We start from the raw sequence: 23,872 nt of genomic DNA, 5'->3' as shown, positions 1-23,872 counted from the left end.
AATTAAATACTCCTGTGGTGTTTCTGATATTTAAATTTATTTTCCTCCTTGTGCTTTTGCATGTAAATTGTTTTGGGATTCACATAGGGTTTTCATTGTTATAAGTATATTAATCTTATACAAATTCTTGTCAGGTCTTGGTAACTAGTTTGTCACTAAAATAAATATGTGATTCTTCCATTCTACGTTTTTCTTGAGAATATTAAAACTCTTCAATATGTTGGGTTCTTTTAATATATAACTCTATACTCCTCTCTGGAAATAGAAATTGAAAGTACATAGGAGATGTGGCTTTTTAAAGCAAATAAAGTCATCATTCTTGTTACCTGAAGTACAAATCCAGTGGAAATTGTTTTTAAACTAGCTCCTTAACAAAGCAGTACCATGTGGGGATATAAACTTAAAAAAATGTTATCTGAAGCATTTATTTAGTGTCTTTATAAACTTACATTTCTTTAAGTGTCTTTACTGGAAATTTGAAACAATTCCATATTGCATGCAGCATTTTGCTCAGTGCCACAGTTCTCCCTCATTTTCCATAATGTGTTGTGGATGCATATTTATTTATATCTTGCCCTATAATGGGAGAAAGTCTTCTAACCTGTTTTTTCCTTTCCTTTTCCTCACTGCTCCCAGAATCTTTTAATGGGTCTCCTACTGGCAGCATAAATCTGGTAAGTGCTTGGATTTTTTGAAGATTTTTTTTCTTGCCCTCAACCATAGAGAAAGCATGATAAAATAATTTAATGTCAATGTACATTACAGGTTTCACTTCATTGCAGTTGAATTTCTGAAAAAGTTTTTGAATCAAATTGAAACCCACAAGCCATTAATTACTCTGTAAGATAAAACTTCTCTGTATTTTCCCAAGTTTAATGAAATTTTACATTGTTTTTCACAGAAACAGTTAATTTATAGAAAACATGCTTTCGTATCCCTATTTGTTTTCTTTAAATAGGTATAAATTTGGAGTTATAAAATAATAGGTGAAAACAAATTCTTTGAAACAGAAATCTCAAAGAATTAAATTCAAATAGACTGAAAAATGAGGCATTTAATTACATTTTTGTTGGTTGATTATTTTTTTTCGTTAGGACTTGATTTGGAAACAATAAAGTATCTGGAGTTTGTTCCAGCCATGAGTCTTTATTTTTTTAATCTATCCAATTTCAAGTTCAATTTTTTTTTACGTGATTCTTGACCCACGTCAGTTTGTCAAAACCTTTTCTTTTTTAAATGAGTGTACCTAAACCAAAAATGTGAATACAGTTATTTAAAAAGTAAAAATCATTAAAAATTTTGATATATATCCCATGTTTCTCCAGACAGTATAGCTGAACCACAAGGTATGCAAGATACAGGTGGGCATATGAGAGTATGTTTCCAAACCTTTTAGCTTCATGAAGGTTTACCTAGGGATTTACAATCTGCATGCAATTTCCTGGGTTATGTGATGCCTGGGCCCTTCTAGTTTGTTCTTGGAAGGTGCTGGTCATGTTTGCATGCAAAGGAATGAGTGTTTTCTAAGGGAATACACGTAACATTAATGTAAATGTGTTTCAGTTTGGGGGTTGGTTGTTTATGGAGTTTGGTTTTTTGGTTTTTGTGGGTTTTGGATTTTTTTTTAATTTAAACTGGAATTTTCTTTCCTATTATTATCTTGTTGTTGACAATTTGAAATGTAAAGAAAAGGGGAAGAGTTTATCTGATACAATATATGCAAACTCCTGGTAGATGTAGAAGAAAAACTTAATTTAGCCATGCTTTTTTCACATGAGCCTTTTAACTGACTAATCTCTTTAAAAGAACTTTCAAATGTCTTTCAAGTATTCTTTCAAATAATGTTGTGACATACCAGAGTTATGTTTTATGGATGAGGATTTGTCATTGTGGTGGCTTATCTGGCTAGTGGTTATCTGCTGCTTTGTTTCAAATGACTTTACAAGCTAAGTTAGAAAGTCCTGAAGTCTTTACCAAGCACTTTTGCGGTACAAATAGGTATTTGCATGGGACTCCTCGAAGACTTGATTTTTGTTTTTATTGTTACAAGGGTATTTGTGGAATAATACGTTGATTACAATGAGTTAGAAACATTCTAGGAGAAATACACAAGTAAATTTCTCTTTATGGAGAACTAGTTTTACTTTTCTGTAGTCCATATTGTTCAGGGTGTTCAGTGCTTTTACAGGTGTTTGAATACTAGCAGATTAGTTTTTGCTGGCTGAATTCCATGTCAAGAGTAAATTTCTGGACACATAGTTCAGCTCCCTTGTGTTAGTCTGTTACATAAGAAAAATAGATGTTGGAAAGGTTACTTCAAAGGTCAAGGAATTTCTGTACTTGCAGCTAATGACAATGTATTAAATAAGATCGGGTTGTGATGTGATATTTTTAGGTTTTTAATTAACTTGTGTTCCTGTGAATATATCTAATGGCAGAGATATTAGCTCGTATTAAATGTCTCTCTGTTGTGTTATCTGTTCAGGTTTCAAACTTTTAATTTACTTGTATTAATAGTAGCTGTATAGTGTCTTGCCACAGCAGTTGAGTTCCTAAAGTTTCTATTATAAAATAAATTGTCTGCAGTTCATACTTTCACTTGGAAGAATTTGGAAGAGGCTCAAAATTTTTTTGAGGAAAAACTGCTTTACAAAAATATCTTAATTTCTGCCTTTTGATTTGTCACATTAATCTACTATATTAAATCAGTGGGTCACATTTTGGGAGTATAAAATAATTTAAAATATTTACAGACTCTTGCAGGTTTCCTCTAAAAGATCCATAATGGGAGCTTTGCATTGGGTAAATAGGAGTTACACAGGTGTTCCAAGACCTTGAAGGGCAGCAAAAGTGGCTGGGTTGAACTTCTGGCAGTCATTAGCATATGTCAGCTTGAACCCCACTCAGTAATCACAAAGAAATCTGAACTTCAGTGACAGTGAAGGGAAGCAGAAAAAGAAGAAACAATTATGTCTTTAAAATAGTACTTTAGTGACAGTATTTTGTAGCAAACAAAACATTTGAGCAGTTGACACTTACTTGTCTTCTCTTATAGCATCATATCCCTTCCAGCTTACTGATAATCAAATCCTAGAGCTTTCACAACATCAAGCACCTTTTCCAAACTTTCACAATTGTCTTCCGTTAGCCAGTCTCAGGCAGTACTCTGCTCCCAAATTGAACACTGCACTACAGAGCAGCACGCCTGACAGTGTCACATCTGTCCAAGGGACTTGCTCAAGAATGGACTAAGTTGGAGTCCTGTGTCCAGCAGTGACTGAAAGCAAGCACAAAGATTAAAGGAACACTCACTTATGGTGATACTTTACCAGAATAACTCCCCAGCATCCAGTAACTTATAGATTCTTGAGGTAAAGATGATGTCTGCTGTCAAAATATTTTTGCATAAATTCATCTGTTCTACTGTTCGACAGACATAAACTTCTGGCACTGTAGCATGTAGTGGCAAAACAGATTTCCCCAAAAGGGCTTTTCTTTCTTTTACCTTTTCTCAGTCTGGGACCTTAGTACTGTAAGTCTACAAGCATATTATAAAGATATTCAGGAGACTCCCTACTGCAACATGTGTTATTCAGACACTTTTAAGCTGCCTTTTATTCGGTATCTAGACTTTATAACAGAAATGTTATTTCCCTCACCTTCAGTAGCAGACATTTAGGCAGAGACTGGTTGAGGTGGTTGAAGCAGAAAAGAGCCATTCCTTGTAGAGAACTAGAGGAGGAAAGAATGGAATATTATGTTGGAAATTGTGGAGTTTAGATAAAGATTCATTTGAAGAAGGGACAAGAGCAGAGTCTTTGAATAATTCATGTTTAAGTCCTGCCTATTTTTTGATTGTAATCTGATATATTGTTTTATATTTAAGGAAACAGGGGAGATTTAGAAACTGAATTGATGTAGATAGAGGTTTTAGTTTGATATGGGCTTGGCACTGCTGACCAGTATGTCCTATTACAAGTAACTTTTTGTGGTAAATCACTGTTAAACTGGCTTGGTTAAATTATAAAAGATAGCAGATAGCTGTATTCATTCTGAATGTGTTTCTTTGGAGAATTTTAGAATTCTGGGGTAAAACATATAAAGGAACTGGTATCCCATTGTCTGTGAATTCTACTTAGGTATCTCCAACTCTATTTTTTTATTTTTTTTAACCTGGTAATTTAAGATTAGGATGCATAGTGGCCCATCCTCTATTACTTTCAGTTGCATATGCAAGCCTTTCAACAGTTTCAGAGAGCTTTATTATGTTAAATCATAGTAATCAAATGTATTAATTTTAACTAAAAACAAAGCTTCTCTAAAACACCCATTACGGTTCTTTTGATCCCAGTAATTATTAAATATGGAGACAGAGCATTAACCAGCTGAAGATATACCTGCTCATTTTTTATGTCAGAAAATATTCCTGAGAAAAATCTTGGCTGTTTTTTTTTTACATAAAGCAGAACTTCCAGTTTCTACTGCTGTGTAACATTTGTGTAGTGCTAAAGACATTTGAAAGAAAACAGAAAGCTATGAAAGCAAAAGCCAAAAGACCTGTTAGATAACATCTGTATCTCCCCAGTTGTTCTGGAGATTTTCTGGTTTGGGTTTGGGTTCTTTTTCCCAATGCTCAGTAAAAGACCATTTTTAGCTGTGTTTCCACTAGAGTTGAGATATCAAATTGAAGTGGCAAATATGTTTGATCAAATGTGAGTTGTCACAAAAGTATGTGTGAAATCGGTGGGGGAAATGAAGGGCCCAGTACTGTGCAAAAGAAGGGCTTTGGTAGCTGGGTAGTACAAACACCTGCATTGTTACAGGGCACTAAGCTTTTAGTATAGTGAACTTGAAAGTTTGAAAATTAAATAGATTAATCAAAACACATCTCAAAACCAATGTATTTCTGATATTCTTTTTTTCTCATTTTTTCCTCCTACATTCTCTCCCCTGCTGCAGTCCTTAGATGACCTTTCAAATGTCCCTTCTGATGAGACAGTTCAGCTCCATGCATACATCTCAGATACGGGTAAGTGAATCTGTTATGATATCTGCTTACTTTTTTCCCACCATTTTGAGTTTTGCAGTATTATGGACCCTTGAAATCCTAATTGTCTCATTTTTTGGCCTCACAGAACATCTAAATTCATATTTTCCATTAAATCCTTTTGGAGATCTTTATAGTATTTGTTGTGTAGGTCACAGACAATGTATCTGTACTTAAAAAGGGATTTAATTTTTATTGCTTATTTATTACTACTTCTGCCTCTGGAGAGTCATTCATTGAACTTACTATTGAGTAGGATTTATTTTAGCAATTATTTAAAGAAATTCTGAAAGCCATTTCTCTTTCTAGTCATAGAATTATAATTCTTGACTGTTTTATTGTTTTACTATAATATTTTACCCTTATTCTTTGTGCTTCCTTACTGATTTAGCTTAGTTTAGGGAAGTGGCTTCTGTCCTTATCATGGTGTCATTTTTGGTTATCTTTTAAAAAAATCTTTGCCTAGAAAGAAATTATTTTTCTTTATTACATGAGAGTAAATTAAAAAAATCTCAGTTATTATTTGCAAATACTCTAGTTAAATGAGATTACATTGGTTAATTAAATTGTGAAGTGGTCTTCAGATACTTTTTTTGGTAGATTTTACTATGCAATATGCTTTTAAATCTGTGCATTTATGTAGTGGACACCTGCTGTCAGCAAGCATTCAGCTATTTTATATTTTAATTAAACCTATTCCAACTCATTGTGAGGGCAATGTGCAGTCCAAGTGTCATGGTAGTCAGTCCTCAGGGAAATGGGAAAATGAGTTGAAATAATCAAATTCTGCTTTTTTATAAAAATGACATGTGGTACTTTTTTTTCTGAATTAAACGTAGAAGTTTTTTCATTCTGACCTAGAAAAAAAGGAAAACTTAAAACCACATAAATTGTAAATTTTATAATCTTGAGGGCAGCATGTATTGGTAACTACCAGTCTGAATTCATAATGCTCATGTTGAAGCAGGAGATCTGTACAGGTTTGTATTGCAAGATTAAACTGCATTTGTGGGCAGGTTTTTTTCCTCACTCGGTCACTATCCTTTACTGTGCGTGAGGGTTATTTACAGACAGGATTATCTCTGTGTGTTTCAGGATTCACACTGTCTTGGGTTGCAAAATAAATACTAATTAAGAGGCTATGACATAAGGGGCAGCAGGACAACTTCTTTCTTTTTCTGCCTGAAGTGGTTCTGAAGATGCCACTTAGCAGTGTCCCTGGGATGTGGTCTGGTGGCTGCAGGGCCAAGTGGTCAATGTGAGTGTGGAGGACAGGGCTAGTGCAGCATCTGTGGGGCTGGTAGTTCCTGTCTCCACTCTCTGGCCAGTCTTTTGGCACCATCCTGACTGCCTGCTCATTCGCCTGGGGGCTCAGCACTCAGCATTCTTCTTTTAGAGGGTGGAATGGCAAAGATGAGTTGCTCTCTGCCCACTCTTCACCTTTCTAGTGTGTAATTCTTGCATTGGCAGCAGCTGCCACTATCCTACAGGTGCTCCTTGGCTGCTTAGACAAAAGCATTGAAATTCAGAGAAATCAAGACTTAAAGTACTACAGAGGATGGAATTGATAATTTCTCAGGAAAATTGTATTTTATTCGGTGTGGGTGCATAGAAAAATTCAGAGACCTTGATTAATAATATTACCATCTAGCCACTGGAAAACTGTAGATAGTGGATATTGGCTCAGTACTTAGAAATACAGCATGTTGCCAATTTAAAGGGTGTGCAATGTAAACAATATTGGTTCTAGGTTATTCTCTAAGTAAAATGAAAGGTTTTGAAACAAACTACTGGGAAAATTCTGAGGGAAGAATGTCCAAGAAGACTTAAATATTTAACAGAGATCAAAAAGATGTTTGCTTCTATTTCATGTAGCTGTATGTGTTCATTTAATGTATGAATTGACTTTTCCAAACAATGTGTGCACACACAGCAAATGCATTATATATATGTACACATGTCTGTGTATATATAGTTGACTAAAATAGCATGGGGAGTGTTTATCATCTTAGAGGTAATAACAAACTGCTGAGTTTATAACAAACTACTGATGCCAGTAACAAAACTAGATGCTTGCAACTTGCAATCATTCTCTTGTATTTATAGACTTTTTTCATGAGCTGACTTTTGCAACGTGGTTAGACTACTTTGCAGACGGGAATTTCTTCTCGTTTCACAATTCTCTTTCACTTGAATTCTTTAGGTCAAAATATCTATTTGCAATTTAAAAGTTGAAAATTTTTCTGTTTGTTTATGTTTTGCATGTCATTGAAACCTGTCTAACTTTAAAAGCTGCTTAATCTCTATTTAAGTTTATGTGTAGTAAGTTTTGGATGGTATCATACCATGTTTAAGTTAAAGGGATAGTTTAGTCTTCTGCTTGCATGCCCATTTTTGTCTTTCAAGTCTGTCATTCCAGACATTTCTTCACTTCACATTTGTGTCCTTTCGTCTTCCTTCTTTTGTTTGTTCCTTTTTTATTTTTGTTTTTAAAACTACTAGTCTATGCTGACTCTGACCCATATGCTGTGGCAGGAGTGTGTAATGACCACGGCAAGACATATGCCCTGTATGCCATCACCGTCCACCGGCGAAACGCAAACAGTGAGGAGATGTGGAAGACATACCGGCGTTACAGTGACTTCCATGACTTTCACATGAGGATCACTGAGCAGGTAACCAATCTCATGAAAATCTTTAGAGGTGCACATTTCTATAGCTTAATAACCAATGACTGTATGATTTCTCTATAAAAAAGAAGTGCAACTTAGAATGTCTCCCCCTCTTCCCACACGGCTTAGCTTTACTTTAAATCTTTGTATGGAAGTGCTGTTGGTCTCAGAGAGAGTTAGTTATATTTGTCACAGAGATTAAGAAATAAAAGCTGAGGTTGGGAAATAGGTATTTAGGTTTTAAGTGAATGTTAAGAATTGGTGGGGTCCCAAAAGGGAGAACTGGTAGCACTTCACTGTACTACTAGTAATCTGCCTTTTACTGCTGTACTTGATTTCTCAGACTCTTAACCCTCCTAAAATGAAGGAAGAAATAGAGAGTTGTAATTCACCAGCTGGTACAAAGTAGAATCTACTGACATGAAAAAATGAGGAAAACATGGCGCTTTTAAACCAAGCCTTTGGAGAAGTCAGATTTGACTGCATAACCTTTGAACTAGTCAGAAGTGTCAGTTTATATCCCTTTACTCTGTTATTAAGTGAGAGTCAGAGAACAAATTCTGTGCAGGTAAGTTAGCATTTTAAAGTTACAGCAGTAATAAAAATTGAAAAGGCTTTTATTGAAAAAGCAAACGTGTTGAATATTTGGATTACATACAAATGAAGTCTGACTTCCCTTTGAATTTCTTATGATCTTAGTGTGCTGTCAATAAATTCAAAATACCAATTTTTATACTCCTTCAAATTGATTTTTTAAAATTAATTCAGTGTTTTGAAGAATTCCAGATCTTAGAGTGAATTAACATTTTGCTGATATGGAACAATCCTTTAAAATTAACATAACTCTAAATGAGTAGAAATGAATGGCAAAAGCAAAGATGTTCAAAATATGAAAGCTCAACATTTCTGGTTGCTAAGTCTGATTGAATTTGCAGAGACTAGAAATATTACCCTAGAGCACTAAGATTGCAAAAAGCAAACAGATTTCTGTGATTCCCTGTGGCATCTCAGATGCTCCCAACAGTTTTGCTTTGTCTTGACAATAAAATAGACATTCTTACTGTCTTGTATGCTTGTCTGAGACATTTTTATTGACATGTTAAGGGTAAAAGTTAGAATCATTGATTTAAAATTAATAAGAAGGGAAGGGATTATTTTTCAGAGAAAATAGTTGGTCCAAAATGGAATTGAAATTAGCAGTTCAAAGTATTTGAATTTTTTTTTCCTTAGAGCACTGAATAGCTTCACACCAGTTCCTTTAGTCAGTCATGTAATGAATACCATTTGAAGTAGATTCTTATATTTAAAATCGAGGCTGTTAGTGGCTTACATTGCTTCTGCTTAGAGAGGAGAGTCCAAATGAAAACTAGACCATCTTCAGTTATTTTCCCATATGGCCTACTTGCAAGGGAGTGGGATTTGTAAAGTTGTAAAGAGCTATTCTTTGGTGCTTCCTACACACTGTAAATTATATATGAGCTTTGTGGCCTTCCAAAGTTTAATGATGCAAAAAGAGATCTTGCAGGGACTGAATGGAATCCGTATCTCTAAATTTGTAATGTTGTGGTCTTTTATAAAGGAAAAGGATGCAACCTGTTTCCAGATTGTTTCTTAAAGCCTAGAATACTGTATGTTTTTCTCTTTACCACCTTAAGGATATTATTTACAGGAAGTCTGGATTCTGTATGGGGATAGTCCTGATTCTTCAAGTTTTGTTCTTGTTGTTTTTTTGGTTTTTTGTGCATTTTACCAAATATATTCAGCCTTATTAAATCTTAAGACCTCTCCTTTTCCTTCTGCTTCCCTGGCACTGCCATTCTTCCTGCAAAACTAGATCAGAATACATGTCAACCAGTGCCAATCACTGTCATTACACAGAAAGGGCACAGGTCTCATGACATATAGAGTGTGTTGTGTTAATGTATGTATAAACTGGATCCTGCCATCTAATTATTTCCTTAATATGCTTGATCAGGATAGGAAAGGAAAGATATTTTAGAAACATTTACATGTTCTCTTGGAAATCTTTACTCTTTATATAGTCTCATAATCCTAGTAACTTCATTCCAAATAGTAATGATAAATTTTGAGCCTAGGCCTTTTACACACTCTATTGGTTTGTATTTCAAAAGAGAATTTCACAAGAAATTAAATTTTACCCTTGATAGTGTCCTGGGAATTCTCACGTATTTTTTCTTGACAGCTCTCACTTTGGCTTCTCTGAGGATTCTGAGTTCCGGGCATGACGCAGAATTATTTTTGTCAGGTGTTAGATGTTATACAAGAATAGGTGAATAGAATGTCCTTATATGAAGACTTGAAACTCTTGAAAACAGAACAAAAAATCTTCTCTTTTTTCCTAGTTTGAAAACCTTGCAAATATACTAAAACTTCCTGGCAAAAAAACATTTAACAATATGGACAGAGAATTTTTGGAAAAGAGGAAAAAAGATTTAAATGCTTATTTACAGGTAAGCTGTTACTGTTTTATTTTAGCTCTGTGCTTGGAATTACTTTTTCAGAGATAGCTTGCCTTTGTGGTTTTTTCTTTTTGTTAAAAAAAAAAAAAAGCTGCGTTGTAGTTGGAGCTAAATAATATACCATAAAAACTTGATACTATCTCATAAGTTTGCATTTTCTTTGGTGCTTTGGTTTATTCTCAGCCAGTTCTGTCACAGCTTTTCTAAGCTGATGAGGTTCCAGATATCTTGGTTTTGAGCTTCAGGCCTTTGACTTTCTCCCGCTGACATGTTTGTGGTCACCTTCTCTTGTGCTGCTGCGTAAGGATTTCTGTCGCACCCAATCCAGCAGTGTAGCAAACCACACAGTTCCTCTGTTCAGATAAGGCCTGTATCAGCCCAAACGAAAAAATTCAGTTGTCTTTCTTCATAGGGACTTTCTGGTCATTTAGCACTAAAATATATTGACCAAGTCAATGAACATGTTAACAGTAAATAATGAAGATGAGTAAAACACTGTGTAATGCCAGTTTGATGATAAAGGTGTATATTTTTCTGTGAGATGCTATAATTACCATAGTGGTTAAAATTATGCTAATTACTAAGAAGCCCATTGTTTCTGTCTTGAGATTAGTGTAATGTTGGAATAAAATTTGGGAATGAAAAAATGCATTGCTAGATGTGATGTCTTTGATTGTGTCTTGTTCATTATATATTAAAATAACTTTAACAATTTATTTTACTCAGCTCTTGTTAAATCCTGAAATGATGAAAGCTTCTCCAGCTTTAGCCCATTATGTGTATGACTTCCTGGAGAATAAAGCCTACAGCAAAGGGAAAGGTGATTTTGCACGGAAGGTAAGAATGTTTTGTACAGTCAAGGGAACTGCAGAGCATTCATTCATGCAATGGTTACATTAAACAGACGTGTTGAACTGATATTAAAGAGCCATGTAGCTCTTTGAAATCAACTTGCAAGTGAGTTGCTTTTAAAACTTTCAGTGGCAAATTATCTCAGCACATACAGAACCAAATTACCATTTTAATAACCATAATAGGTAAATCTGTTTGTAAGACAAGGAAGTTAAATTTTGAAATTGGACACAGTGAATTGCACTGAGACTATTACTCTAGAAGTGTTTGTTCCAAGTCGCTTTCTGTTAGACATCTGAGTTGGGTTTTTTTTTATGGTCTTATTCTTTCTGATTTCTTTTTTCAGTTCTTTACTCTGTATTTGCTGCTGTTACCATGCTTTCCACTCTTCAGCTCAAAAACATGATATGTATTTCCCTTCAAAAGCACCTGTTATGTGTTTAGGTATAAATTATCCAGAGTCATTGTTCAAATTCAGATTTCAGGGCTCTACATCCTTTTTTTTAAGCCACCAGAACTGTCTTCAGACAAGTGGTTCTTTGTTCAGTTGACCAGTTTGTGTGAGCATCTGCTTTGCAAAAGTAGCCATTTCTAAAGTTTTAGAGACTTAGATATAAAGAGCATCTGCAGCTCTGTTGTCACCTTAAATTACTGTCCTGCCTATTCTCCTTAAATAATTAACAGTGAAATAGTTAAATATTTATCAAGGTTTATATAATGACTAAGATGTGTTTTCCAGCTTAGGAGATTCTTTATAAGCATAACTTTTCAAAGGGCATCACACTGGTATTTGTGCCTCTGTTTGGACTGAATTTAAAGTATATACTGACAGAAAAATTGTAACAGTTTTTGTGGAGCTACTTTGTCTTTAATTATTCTTGCCATGATACATACTATTCCAGTGCTGTTTAGAAGAGGCATGTTGAAAAGATGAAGAGCTGAAAGCAGAATTGAAACATCTGGAAGTAGAAAGCTTGGAAGGGAGAAATGGTATTGAATGCAGAAGAAAAGGAAAATAAATTTAAGCTAAGAAAATCCAAGAGATTGGAAATGAAAATGACTCAGGAAAACATCTGTTGAAAGATGTAAATAGCTGCAGTAGGGCTGTAACAAATAAGAAATATAAATAGAAATAAAATTAAAACTGTATTTTGCATTCTGTAATGAAGTTAAGTAATTTTAGTTATTCTTTTATATTATTTTTCTCTGGAACAGTGTCATGCTTCTCATAGTGTATTAATATGCTGGTGTCCTCATAGATTATACAATTCTGGTTAAACATCTTCCCCTTCAGATGGACACGTTTGTAAATCCACTGCGTAACTCTATGAGAAATGTATCAAATGCAGTCAAGTCTATCCCTGACAGCCTGGCAGAGGGAATGACTAAAATGTCAGACAACATGGGTAAAATGTCAGAGAGACTGGGACAAGACATAAAGCAATCATTTTTCAAGGTAAGAAAATACTGTTGGTTAATACATACTAGTAAATTAACAGAAGAGTCACTACTGACTTGCTTAAACTAATGTTCTATAGAAGAGTCATGTCATTAAACAGAAGACCAATCATTTTTGTACCTGCATCTTTTTAATAAAGTTCAGCAGGCGTTTTATTACAAAAATGGAGGTGTTTGCTATTAAGTAATGTATTTTAAGATGGCATCTGCAGACTGTTACAGTTCTCCTTCACTTAATTCAGTGAAGTAACTTGAGAACAACATGAGATTCATGGCTTTTCTTCTATTTTAACCAACCATTCTTAATCAGCTAATTTCCTGTATCTGCTGTTTTTGTTAGGAAAAAAAAAAACCATATATTTTGAAACTCTGGATAAGAAGAAAGCCTCTTTTCTGCTTGTTCCTGGCTGAATTCTGGTTTATTTTTTTTTTTTCCCCTGTATTTCCTACCATCTTCCCTCATCTCTTACATTCATAAAATATAATACTTCAGAGATGGGGAATGATAGCATGACATACAACCTGTGAGTCCTATGAAAATAGTTATGTTCAGAACACGTTGATCTTCCCTTTGTTTCTCTGGTCTTCCTCTTTCTGTGTGTAGCTGTAAAGTCTGTGGTCAGGGGTTGTTCCATTTTGTGCTGCCAAAGCAGTTATATATGGCAGATGTAGAACAGCAACTGAGATGGGTGAATTAACTCTTAAATCACAAAAAGGAATAACAAATTGGGGCCTGGGGGATATATGAGGTCTTTTAATTACTTGCATGGTAAAATGAGTGTCTCTGGACTTTCTCATTGCTAGTAAGTTCCCTGGTGTGTGACTATCAATATATTGCAGTTGTAGTCACTGGGAAGCCTGTGAACTTGGCAGAACTTAAGATCAGGAAGAAATACCAAAACAAGTACCAGTCCCACAAGAGTTTTTAGGTGTTTCTCAGTTGAAGAATTAGGCACTTTAGATAAATTACATGTGGATTGTCTTAAACATGTTTCTAATTTTGGGAGCTAAAAAAATATGTATGGGCTTGGTTTTTGGTTTTGGAAGGTGAAAGGGCTACTTTTATCTGCATTAGTTTGCAGTTACTTTTGACCAAAGGTTGTTGTTTTAGATTTTCATAACCAAACTTTTTATGATACTTTTTTTCTGATTTATTCATACTCTAAAGTATTTTTTCTGCAATTAACACAGCCTTTTCTATTGTAGGTGCCGCCTCTGATGCAGAAAACCTATTCAGATCCTGACCATTGCCGTGTTGCAGCACCAATTGATGACAATGTGAGTCTGACATTTGTCCTTTCAAAGTTGACACCTCTAAAAAACAAACGAGTTACTTATTCTTCATTGAGCTACACTTTTATTGTTTTCTGACACTATACCAGGCACTTCAAAACAATTCTAAGCTTTTTAAAAAGAAATTTGCACACTTCCTTTTAAAAATAACATTTTTGCTAGCACTGAAATGGTTTGCATAACACTGGAATAACTGTGGAGAGTGCATGTGCTGTTTCTGTTTTATGGGTGGGGTTTCCTTTTTTTGGTTTTCTACTCCACTTCCTCCAGCATGTTTTTTGTTGGCCAATCTGTGTAACATTATCTTCTAAAAAAAGTAAAATTATGATCCTTTTCATAATCTTCAAGCATAAAAGCACTGGATAGTTATGCAGGGTACAGTGATGTCTAAATAAAAAGTTCATTGCAGTGAAATGTCACTGGTTTTAGCATCCATAAGAAAATGGTGCCCAAGAAAAGCTCCTTCCTGAGTTCTTGTAAGGAAGCACAGCAACCAAGGAAGAGGTCAGGGATGGTCAGGGATGAGGTCTCTCTTTATGACATATTTACATGTATTAATTTTATTCAGCTTCTGTAATAACTGTTGACTTTTGAAATAGCTGCTACTTCTTGTCTTGCCTTAAAAATTCAGTGTATCTGGTTTTATATTTGATTTTCCGTCCTTCTTTGCTACTAATTGTGTTACAGAAGACTTAGGGAAGGTTTCATATTACAGTAAAATACAGAGTGAAGTGTTTGTCATTGTGCTTATACTGAAGACACATAAAGTGGCTTATAAAAGTGTAGCTTTCTTGAACTAAAATAGAAGTTTACTGTTTATTCTTTTACTTGGTGGTCAGGTGGATGACAATATTCCGCTGAGGGTAATGCTCCTACTTATGGATGAAGTCTTTGATTTAAAGGAGAGAAATCAATGGTTAAGAAGAAATATAAAAAATCTGCTTCAGCAACTTATTAGAGCAACATATGGTGACACAATTAATAGGTACTGTTTTTCTTATATAAAGAAATCACATGAATGACCCTTTATAGTCTCTGTCAATACATCCTTCTTGGTATTACTAAATTAATGTGGTTTAAATCTGCATGCATTCCTCTTAGAAGAACATCAATAAACTGAGTGCAAATGTGGTGTAAAATGGAGATAAACACAAAACGTTACTGAAAGAAAAATACCAGTAACTCTTACATGCCAGAGGACTTAAAAAAGAGCTTTCACATATGAGTTCACATTTCTGTGAATGTAACTTAATATTTTTGCTTTTTGCCCTGTTTTACCACTATATCTTTTTTTATTATTGCTTTCTGCACTATTTCTGCTTACATCTCTTTGATGCCACAAATGATACACTGGTACTTTCAAATCAGGTGAACTATACTGAGTTGCTGTGTTAAGTTTTTGCTCTCACACTTTAAAGATGGAGGTGGGAAAGGAAAAGGACTCATGGGGTCTGTTTTTGGCTGCTCCTTGTTCTTTGTAATTCATATGTACGCTTATACACACAAATGGAAAGCCAGTTAGTAGTCCTTAATTAAGTAATGTTTCTTACCCTCAGCTTAGAAATATATAGTTTCCAGGCTTGCCTTCTAATAATTTGTTTTTGAAATGTGAACAAATATAAGAAACAACAACAAATTTTAGATACAGGCTTAGAACTGCATTGTTACTTTCAATTTAGTGCCATGAATCAAAAACTAAATTTCTAGTGAAAGTAGCTTCCTAATACCTTTTTTCAGGACATTCCTCACTGTATAATTTTTTTTTTACTCTTCACAATTATATTTGTGATGTTTTCATCATCACTGTTAAACATATAGACTTGTGATAGCAGTAATGATGTGACCGTGTGATAAAGTAGAACTGATTTTTTCTCAATTCCTTATGGCCAGTTGAAAACTGTCTTGAGAACTGTACTTCCAAGAATATGCTGGCCTATTGAACAACTCTGAATACTTTTTGCTGTTTCCAGATTATAGTATAAGCATCAGAGTGTGTGCACAGGCTGCTGCTTCCTTATTGCGGAGATGGCTGTAGTGTAGTAATAGTTTGCTTCTGCATTTAGAGCCATTTCAGGTACTCATGGCTTCCTCTGGTCAGCAGTCATACCTTGTCCTGGCAAGTTCTTGGGATTTAATGGCATTCTGCAGAAAAAAATTGTCTTTTTCTGTTTCTCAGAAAACAATTCAAATTGTGGTTAGGGAAACAGTCCTGGGATTGTGTTGATACACACATGTATGTATCATCCTAAAACAGGATCCTAGATTTGGATATAGATTTTGGATATAGATTTGGATATAGAGCTGAATGATGAATGATCAGTCTGTATCTCCTGTTAAGGACTGTGAAGTAACTGTACATATTGCAGCAAGTATTTTGAGATTCTGAGCAGGTCCTGAGCTTACAGAAGCAGAACTTAAGGGTGCTGCATGAAAAGGAGTGCTCTACAAACCAACCGGTTATCTAATGCTGATCGGAGATGCAACAGCAGCTTTGCAGCCAACTTCATTATCATCCATTTACCTAAAAAGAAAAAAGCTTTAGCTTTTGGGAGTGATCAGTGAGCTTAGATGTCTATCTTGAGAATCAGTGTTTGCCTTCCTATTATGCAATATTATAGAACCTACTTACAGAGTTGGAGAAAGTTGAAATTATACTTTGTTGGCCCTAGAATGCGCTTTAAAATGCTTCACTTATGGGTTCTCTGCTTTAAAAATTAAACAAGAGACTTGTTGTTTTGATTTTAGAAAAATAGTTGATCATGTTGACTGGATGACATCTCCTGAGCAAGTAGCAGATGCAGTGAAACGCTTCAGGTATGTCTTTTATCACAGATGTTAAATACGAAGCACTCACCAAATGGTGTCTCATATCTGTGTCCTCCTATTCTCCTTACATAAGGAAATTATTATTCTCCAGAACACAACTGGATTATATACTGCTTTTTACACATGTTAAGTGAGAGAAAGCAATTGTCACATAGCAAAGCATATTTTAAAGTTTTCTACTCTACCTTAAAACCTTCTTTGTTAACCAGTCTAGAAGAGCTAGAGTACAGGTAAATTAGAAATTTCATCATTTACCGCTTTGGTAACTTGTGGTGCCTTGTTTATAACTTGTAACTTTGGTGACTTGTTTGCCTTGATGAAGGCAAGTACGTGCCTTGCTTTTAAAGGCAAACAATTGGTGCTAAAAGAGCCCTGGTTCTGAGATTGTTTCACTTTGGACAGATACAATGGCACTGAAGTCTGAATTTGCAACTATCAGTTTCCTAAAAGTTTTAATGGCTTCTACATTGGTGTTGAGAAAGTGTTGCACACTTTTTTTCTTTCCTTATAGTTTGGAGTTTTTTTTGTTGGGGTGAAAGTCAAAGTAGGGTAATGTATTCCCCAAAGGGTTTTACTTGGCAAATGTACTTTTATTCTTAGATTAACCTGTAAGAATGCGTGCTTTTTATTCAGAAAAAAATTGTCTTTCACCGAGGCAAAATATTGTTAGAAGAATGTCTTTTGCATTGGACTTTCTACTACATTGAAACTATTTCTTCTCAGCTTTATCTTGTTGAAAGGCTAACTGCTAGTGTCAAAATTCTAATGAAGCAATTAATAGATCTGGAGTCTCAGTATCAGGAAAGCCTGGTAAAAGCAAGGCTTAGGTCTATTTTATGTAAGAATTATGTGGTATTTGAATGGTTTTGATTTGCATTATTTTATTAAAATTTCATTTCTTCTGTTTCCTGTACTAAAAAAAATACGGTAGCTACTGATATGTTGACTGTATTGTACTACTTACTTTTGATTTCTTCATCTTCTTCATAATTCTTCTCTTTTTTTACCTCTTCTGATGTTTGAGCTGTGTGTTAGGTTGTGTGCAAATTACTTTCTTGTACTTATTTTATGAGATAGCCTTGAGAGATTTAAAAGAGCTTTTCACTTGATAAAAAATGTTAATGTATTTTGACAGATTTGCTTTTGTTACAGAGACGCTTTTTGGCCTAACGGCATTTTAGCAGAAACTGTTCCACGGAGGGACAAAGCTATTAGAATGAGAACAAGAGTGGCAGGGAAAACCAAATTGCTGGAGATAATGCCAGGTGAGTCTGGGATTAAAGCCTAATAGTCCATACCATATATTATTAGTGAAATTAATGTCTGTATTCTTGTTGATTGTTTTAAGTACTGAGAAGAAATGTTGATATATGAACTGTATTTAAATAAAAAGGTTTCTAATTATTAAAGTATTGGACATTTTCATGTGTACTGTCAGTAACTCTCTTAGAGCCAGCCCAGTATTCAGTTTCTAGAGGATTTAAATTGTGCCTGAAATAGATATATTCCAAAACAGTACAATTTCTTGCAAACATGGTTTGCACATATATAGAGTAAGAGTGAAGTGATTTTCAGAAACAATCTCGTCTGTAAGACAACTTTTAGTTTGGTCATGTTGTGTAGAGGCACTGTTACCTCAAATTTCAGGCTACATAGTTTGAAAGACTTAATATTCAGTTTAAGTTTGTTAACATGGAAGTAGAATTTAGCTTAAACTTCTGTGTGACTTGTTTTTGTAGATGAACTGAAGCACATCATAGGTGCTGAGACTACACGGAAAGGCATTCTTCGGGTCTTTGAAATGTTCCAGCATAGTCAGCTGAATAAGAGAATGGTGTATGTGTTTCTGGAGAGATTCCTAGAAACCTTATTTCCACAAAATAAGTTCCCTGAGCTGTTCCACAAACTGCATTCAAGGTCAAAGCAAATGCAGAGATATAAGCAGAGACTACACTCTACTCAAGCGCCTTCCTTACAGAAAAGGTGACACTTCAAATCCATTAAGCTGGTGTTTGTTTGCCCAGGATTAATTACTTGGGCAGATTCTCTGGGGCTTCAAACTCACATGCTGTCATTTCTGCACCAGTCTTCTAGTGTCACATATTAGATTATTAATGCATCTGTAAGACCTGTGGATCTTCTCATCTTCACTTGTAATTCAACCACTACCAGAATGGTTTGTGTGTCTTAAATGATTTGGTGCGTCTTCATGCAACATTGAGAAGAAAACTGGCCCAGTATATCAGAATGCTGATCCCTTCCGTTCCTGAGTCAATGTTTTGCCAGCAATGAAAAGTGCCAGACTGTTCAAGTAAAGCACAACTATGGTGATACAATTGAAGAAAAGAGTGTTTTGGCACTGGGAGATAGTGCAATGTGTGTGAGTCAGGTGGAATTGTTCAACATTACAAGTGTTGAGGCACTGTAGGGCTATTTCAACATTCCTGTAAAGGCTGAGTTAACCAGAAAAGTAGTCTGTGCAATAGCAGGTTCATAGGAGCAGGGAGAAATAGCTATAGCCCCATCATAAAAGTACATTTATTGAATAAAAGTGGAGGTAAGGTGGCTTTTAGGCCACATTTGCATCACCTTTCATATTTTGAAAATTAAACTAACCTTATATCTAATGGAGGTTTTAGTAAAAGCAGAGGTGCAGTAGAAACAAACCCTTTATTCTGGTTATTCTGTAGCTTTAAGGGTTGTATGTTGCTCTTATAGCACCTGGCATACATTTTGCATGTAACTTCAGTGGAGAAGGAGCATCAAATTTATGTTCAGTTGGTCAATTGGAACATAAGTCAAATTGATTGTTGTAGAAGGAAAGGGATAGGTGTTTCAAAGAGAATAGATATTGTGTTACAAAGTGAGGAAGTTGCACTAAGACACAGTTTACACACACCTCCCCACTAAAATCTGGAGCTTTTTTGGGATGTGAAAGAACTATGTCCTACTTAATTGAAAGATTCCTTACCTTTTAGTGTGTAAGCCTCATATGGAAAAATGTTAGAATTACTTGGTTCCTCACAGGTAAAAGATTTCATTAGTCATATGCAAACACTTGGAAATTTCTGAATGCATCTCAGTGTATATATGAAAATAAAAAGGAAATAAAACGACAATATTTTTTTAAATAATTTTTTTATTTTTTTGCATAGTGTAAAATTTTAATAAAAATTTGACATCAAGGCCCCACATCCATCTGTTTAGTTTCATTGAAGAAGTTCTGTCTGATTAAAAATGCAGTAACATCTGAATAATCCTGTTTGGCCACAGCATATCTCAGTTTGTGTTTTCTTTTTCATAGTCCATGACTGTTTGAGCACTACTATCTCGAGTGAGTAGAAGGTAATCTTTTAGAGTCCCTTTTTTTTCTGAACGCTAAGCACAGGGTAAAATACAGTTATGGATCAAGGTTCCCAAGGATCCTTGTAATTTGTGTCTTAATGAGAACAAATGGTCCTTTTATGCAAGAGAGAAACATAGACCTTTGATGAAAGCGTTCTGAGACAAGATAGAAGGCTCTCAAAGGACCTTGTTAAATTGACTGACACCTCTATATAGATAATTTTTCTCATGGACTCTATTAATGAAATGTAGCCTTTTATCATACTACTTAATGATGATCATATTGTACTGTTAACATTCTCATACAGTATGCATGGGCTCAAGTGCACTTGTTTTTTTCTTTATTGCAGAACTAAATGCTGTAAAGTAAATCCCTCTCTTTTGTAATCCCTAGGAAGACAACTTAGTAAATATAGAAGAACCCCTCACCCTTCCTCTCTGCAGGTTCTGTAGAAGTGTGACGGTTAAATGCTTTTGAATTTAACAAAATTTTTTGAGTTCTGTGTGAAATAATCAACATAGCCAGCTCCTATTGTTTACATGCCTGTATCTTCCTCTGATGTCAGAGTGCTCAAGCATAACTGATATCTGACTGATGAAATATCATTCAGCAGTTGTTCTTGGTGATACAGTAAATATCTCATTAATCCTATCAAATCTAATTTATGTCTTTTAAGTCACTGAATTCGTTAAGCAGTATGAAAGTGGGAAGTTCAAATACTGTTTTGTCAAATCTGTGGAACCTTTTAACTATCTGTAGGTACCATGAAAAATTTCAAGAGAATAGTGATAATATACAAATTTGGCTTTTTTTTTTTTTTTTTTTTTTTAGTTATCTGGTACATTTCTGTACAAAAATAAAATAATATTTCTAGGAATGTGAACTGAACATTATACACTGTGCGTCTTAGTAGTTTTACTTAATGAATTTATTACATATACCTATACACACATTTATATACGCATGTGTGCATATGTATATATATATTGAAGTTTTGTCTTCTGTATTTAATTACAGAATGTGGCTTCCTAATTCAGTGATGCCTGTTGACTGGCAAGAACCATCAGAAATGAGTACTTTTAGTTAAAGTGAGTTTGGATGTATCTTTATTTAAAAGGTTTTCCTATCGACAGTTTGAAGTACCCACCCTGTGAACCCATGCAGCCTATTGTCCTAGGAAGTCTCCAAAACTGAATGTTAATATACAGCACTTAAGTGTCTGGGTGTATCTTCTGGCCTTTAGGTGCTGTGACTGGCCGCTGAAAATTGTGCCACTGTCAACAAATGCACTTGTTTTAGCCTTAATTATTTTTAAGAGAAAACGAGCAATTGAATTTTTCATTTGGTTCATCCTCAAGCTTGTGCTGCTGGTGTTTGCTAGAACTAAACAGTAAATTTTAAGTGCTACCAGAATGTGTACCAAAATGAAACTATATAAATTCCACAATCTAAATTTTAATTTTGTGCAATATTTTAATTTAATGCATGTGTATTTGAATGGCTGTAAAATAAATGAATTTTTAATGTTCTGAAGTCTAAGTTAAAAATGTCTTCTCAGCTGAACAATTCTGCATTCTGTTGTTCCATTAGTTTATTTAAGGACTTGTTTTAAAAGTCTTACGTGTTACTCCTTCGTTAATTCCTTTGTTCTCAATGATCCTTGCTCTCCTGAGCAAAGCTCATATATGACAAGGGAAGAATCTGAAGAACACATCTCATAAGCTCATAGAGCTGTTATAAATTACTTGTGCATATCATTGTACAGTAAGTGTCAGCTGTGTGCCTAATTGTTCTATTGATGCTTTTCCCCTCCCTTCCCCCTCCTCTCGTTTCTGTAACAAAGAATGAACATGAAACGTGCTGCCATGGTCACTTCTACTGAATGGCAGAGGACTCTGAATTTTTTTTGGAGTTTGCATTTATGTTCTGTCCAATAGAAAGCTAAAAAATTACACTAATAAAGTATTAACAGGATTACTATGAGTCTCCATTTGTTTTTCAAATAACTTTCTCACCAGCAGGTACGAAAAGTCACTAAATATAAAACTATTTCTGTTTAAATAAAAACAACTGTTCTTTGATTTATTTTTTTTTTAACATTTTATAAACTTGGTTTGCTTATAACAAATTAATCTTTACATTCAGTTTTGACCAGTGTTTTAGAGAGTCTTGTATTTTAAAAAGAAGCAGAAACAATGGGATTGTATGATGTAGGAGCGGTTTATATTGCCGTTTTTTTAAATCTTTCGCTTTTTCCCCCGGGTTTATTTTTGCAGCAGCTGGGTCTACCACGGGTTCACAATTGTTACCCTTGATATGTTTATTCCAGCTGTTTCACATTCATCAAAAAGATATCCTGAGCTAGACTGATGTTAGTTCTTTGACCCTTGAGTAAAGTGTTTACCACTTTCTCTTGCTACAGGATATAGACACATATCAGGAATTTTACTAGCTGATTGGAAGTTCTTATTTGTTGAACCTGTTATCCTAGGGTAATTTCATGGCAAAAATAAGCTTCTTTTTCAAAAAAAGTCTTTGAAATATCTACCCTTTGCTAACTGAGGGTTTTGTGTGTCTATGTTTATTTAAATCTTCAGTCTATCAGATTATTTAATTTTGGTATTGATGTCTAATGCAGTGTGATTGCTAAAGTTTTTGTGGAGGGGAAATTATATCATGAAAACAAATTAGTTCACTTTTGTTATGTATTTCAAAAGAAATTACACTTTAGTAAACACTTGAAATATGTACACCACTACAGTGTGTCCCTCTCCAAAAGATGTTTGACAACTTTTGTATTTAGATGTCTCAAATAACTGTTTCCCAGTTATTTGAGATATTTTCCATGTCTCTGAATTACTGTGGCATGTTGGGCTTGGGATAATCTGCATGGGTCAGTTGAATAATTTGATACCTGGTTCAGCAAGGGCTAACCGGAATTCTTATTTGGCACATTAGAATTGGATTAGTCCGCAAATTAATCCTGAGGTTGGGTTTAAGTGGAGAACAAGATTATATTGAATTTGTTGGCAATCAAGATGTAATAAAAGGAAATAAGGAATGTAGATTTAAAAAACTGTATTTTTCTTTCTTACTATAACACTTCTAAACATGAGTCCAAAATAGTCCTTAGAGGTTTTTGTGCTGAATTTTCTCAGCTTGAGCTCTGGAAACATACTAATTTTGAACTAAATTGAGAGATAATGATGAAATTTTGCTGTTAGCAACTTTTGGGTGTTTTAGGTAAGAGATTATCAAAATTATTTTATTTGGGAACATTCTTCTTTGTTTGGAGCATGTGGAATATGGTTCTGCAAGTTACTTGAGAATTCCATGCACAGAATAGCCAGAACTTCCACTTTTTTTGTTCTTTTCCTTAAAATAGCCAGCCTTTATTAGGGTAAGTATGAAACTTTGCAAATGTCATCTCCCCTACAGGTTATTTTTCAGTGTGATGGTGAAGTTGGAATTCGATTATCAAAGGCAATGTTTTTGTTATCAAGAACTTCATACAAAGTATTCCTTTATAGTACATTTAAAAAATTGGTTTCACATCTTACTCAATTTTATGTTATCTATGTTGATTTAAAACAATGGTTTGCCGTTAATCCTGAACACCATTTCTGCAAACAAACAAGCTTATGCTGCTCCTGTCTAATGTAAAAACATGGGTATCTGGGGGAAGAAAGGGATAGGACCTCCATGAGATGTTCTTCTGTCTTGTGGGATTGTATCAGTGCAAAAGTGAACCCGGGATGTCAGGCATTTGGAAATTCACCATTTTTGCTGAGTGTGCAGTGCCATGTGAAGGAAACACGGATTCGTGGTTCTCCTGTGGATCTCAAGGAAAAGCATTTTAGTTTTGTTTTTACTGCATGTGGGTTCTGAGTGTTGCTGA

General features: G+C 34.7%; 1 protein-coding gene across 6 annotated transcripts in view; it reads left to right on the top strand.

Moving 5' to 3' along the window:
* The window catches only part of SNX13 (sorting nexin 13), a 66,561-nt gene extending 44,610 nt beyond the window's left edge, over positions 1 to 21,951 (top strand). For 4 of the 6 annotated variants that reach the window (XM_015618824.1, XM_015618827.2, XM_033511873.1 and 1 more), the window contains 11 exons: positions 637 to 674; positions 4,960 to 5,029; positions 7,550 to 7,722; positions 10,083 to 10,190; positions 10,926 to 11,036; positions 12,346 to 12,507; positions 13,716 to 13,787; positions 14,642 to 14,787; positions 16,548 to 16,616; positions 17,781 to 17,893; positions 18,368 to 21,951. In XM_015618824.1, the coding sequence (XP_015474310.1) occupies positions 637 to 674; positions 4,960 to 5,029; positions 7,550 to 7,722; positions 10,083 to 10,190; positions 10,926 to 11,036; positions 12,346 to 12,507; positions 13,716 to 13,787; positions 14,642 to 14,787; positions 16,548 to 16,616; positions 17,781 to 17,893; positions 18,368 to 18,615 (1,310 nt within the window). In that variant the 3' untranslated portion in view covers positions 18,616 to 21,951. Of the gene's footprint in view, positions 1 to 636; positions 675 to 4,959; positions 5,030 to 7,549; positions 7,723 to 8,062; positions 8,188 to 10,082; positions 10,191 to 10,925; positions 11,037 to 12,345; positions 12,508 to 13,715; positions 13,788 to 14,641; positions 14,788 to 16,547; positions 16,617 to 17,780; positions 17,894 to 18,367 lie in introns of those variants that run through there. The other 2 variants (XM_015618826.1, XM_033511874.1) reach the window with 2 other exon arrangements.
* Positions 21,952 to 23,872: the final 1,921 nt, after the last annotated feature.

The sequence above is a fragment of the Parus major genome, chromosome 2 (assembly GCF_001522545.3).
Source record: "Parus major isolate Abel chromosome 2, Parus_major1.1, whole genome shotgun sequence".
Taxonomy (NCBI): Eukaryota; Metazoa; Chordata; class Aves; order Passeriformes; family Paridae; genus Parus; species Parus major.
Note: the sequence above shows the minus strand (reverse complement) of the source record. Positions and strands in the feature narration are given on the sequence as shown.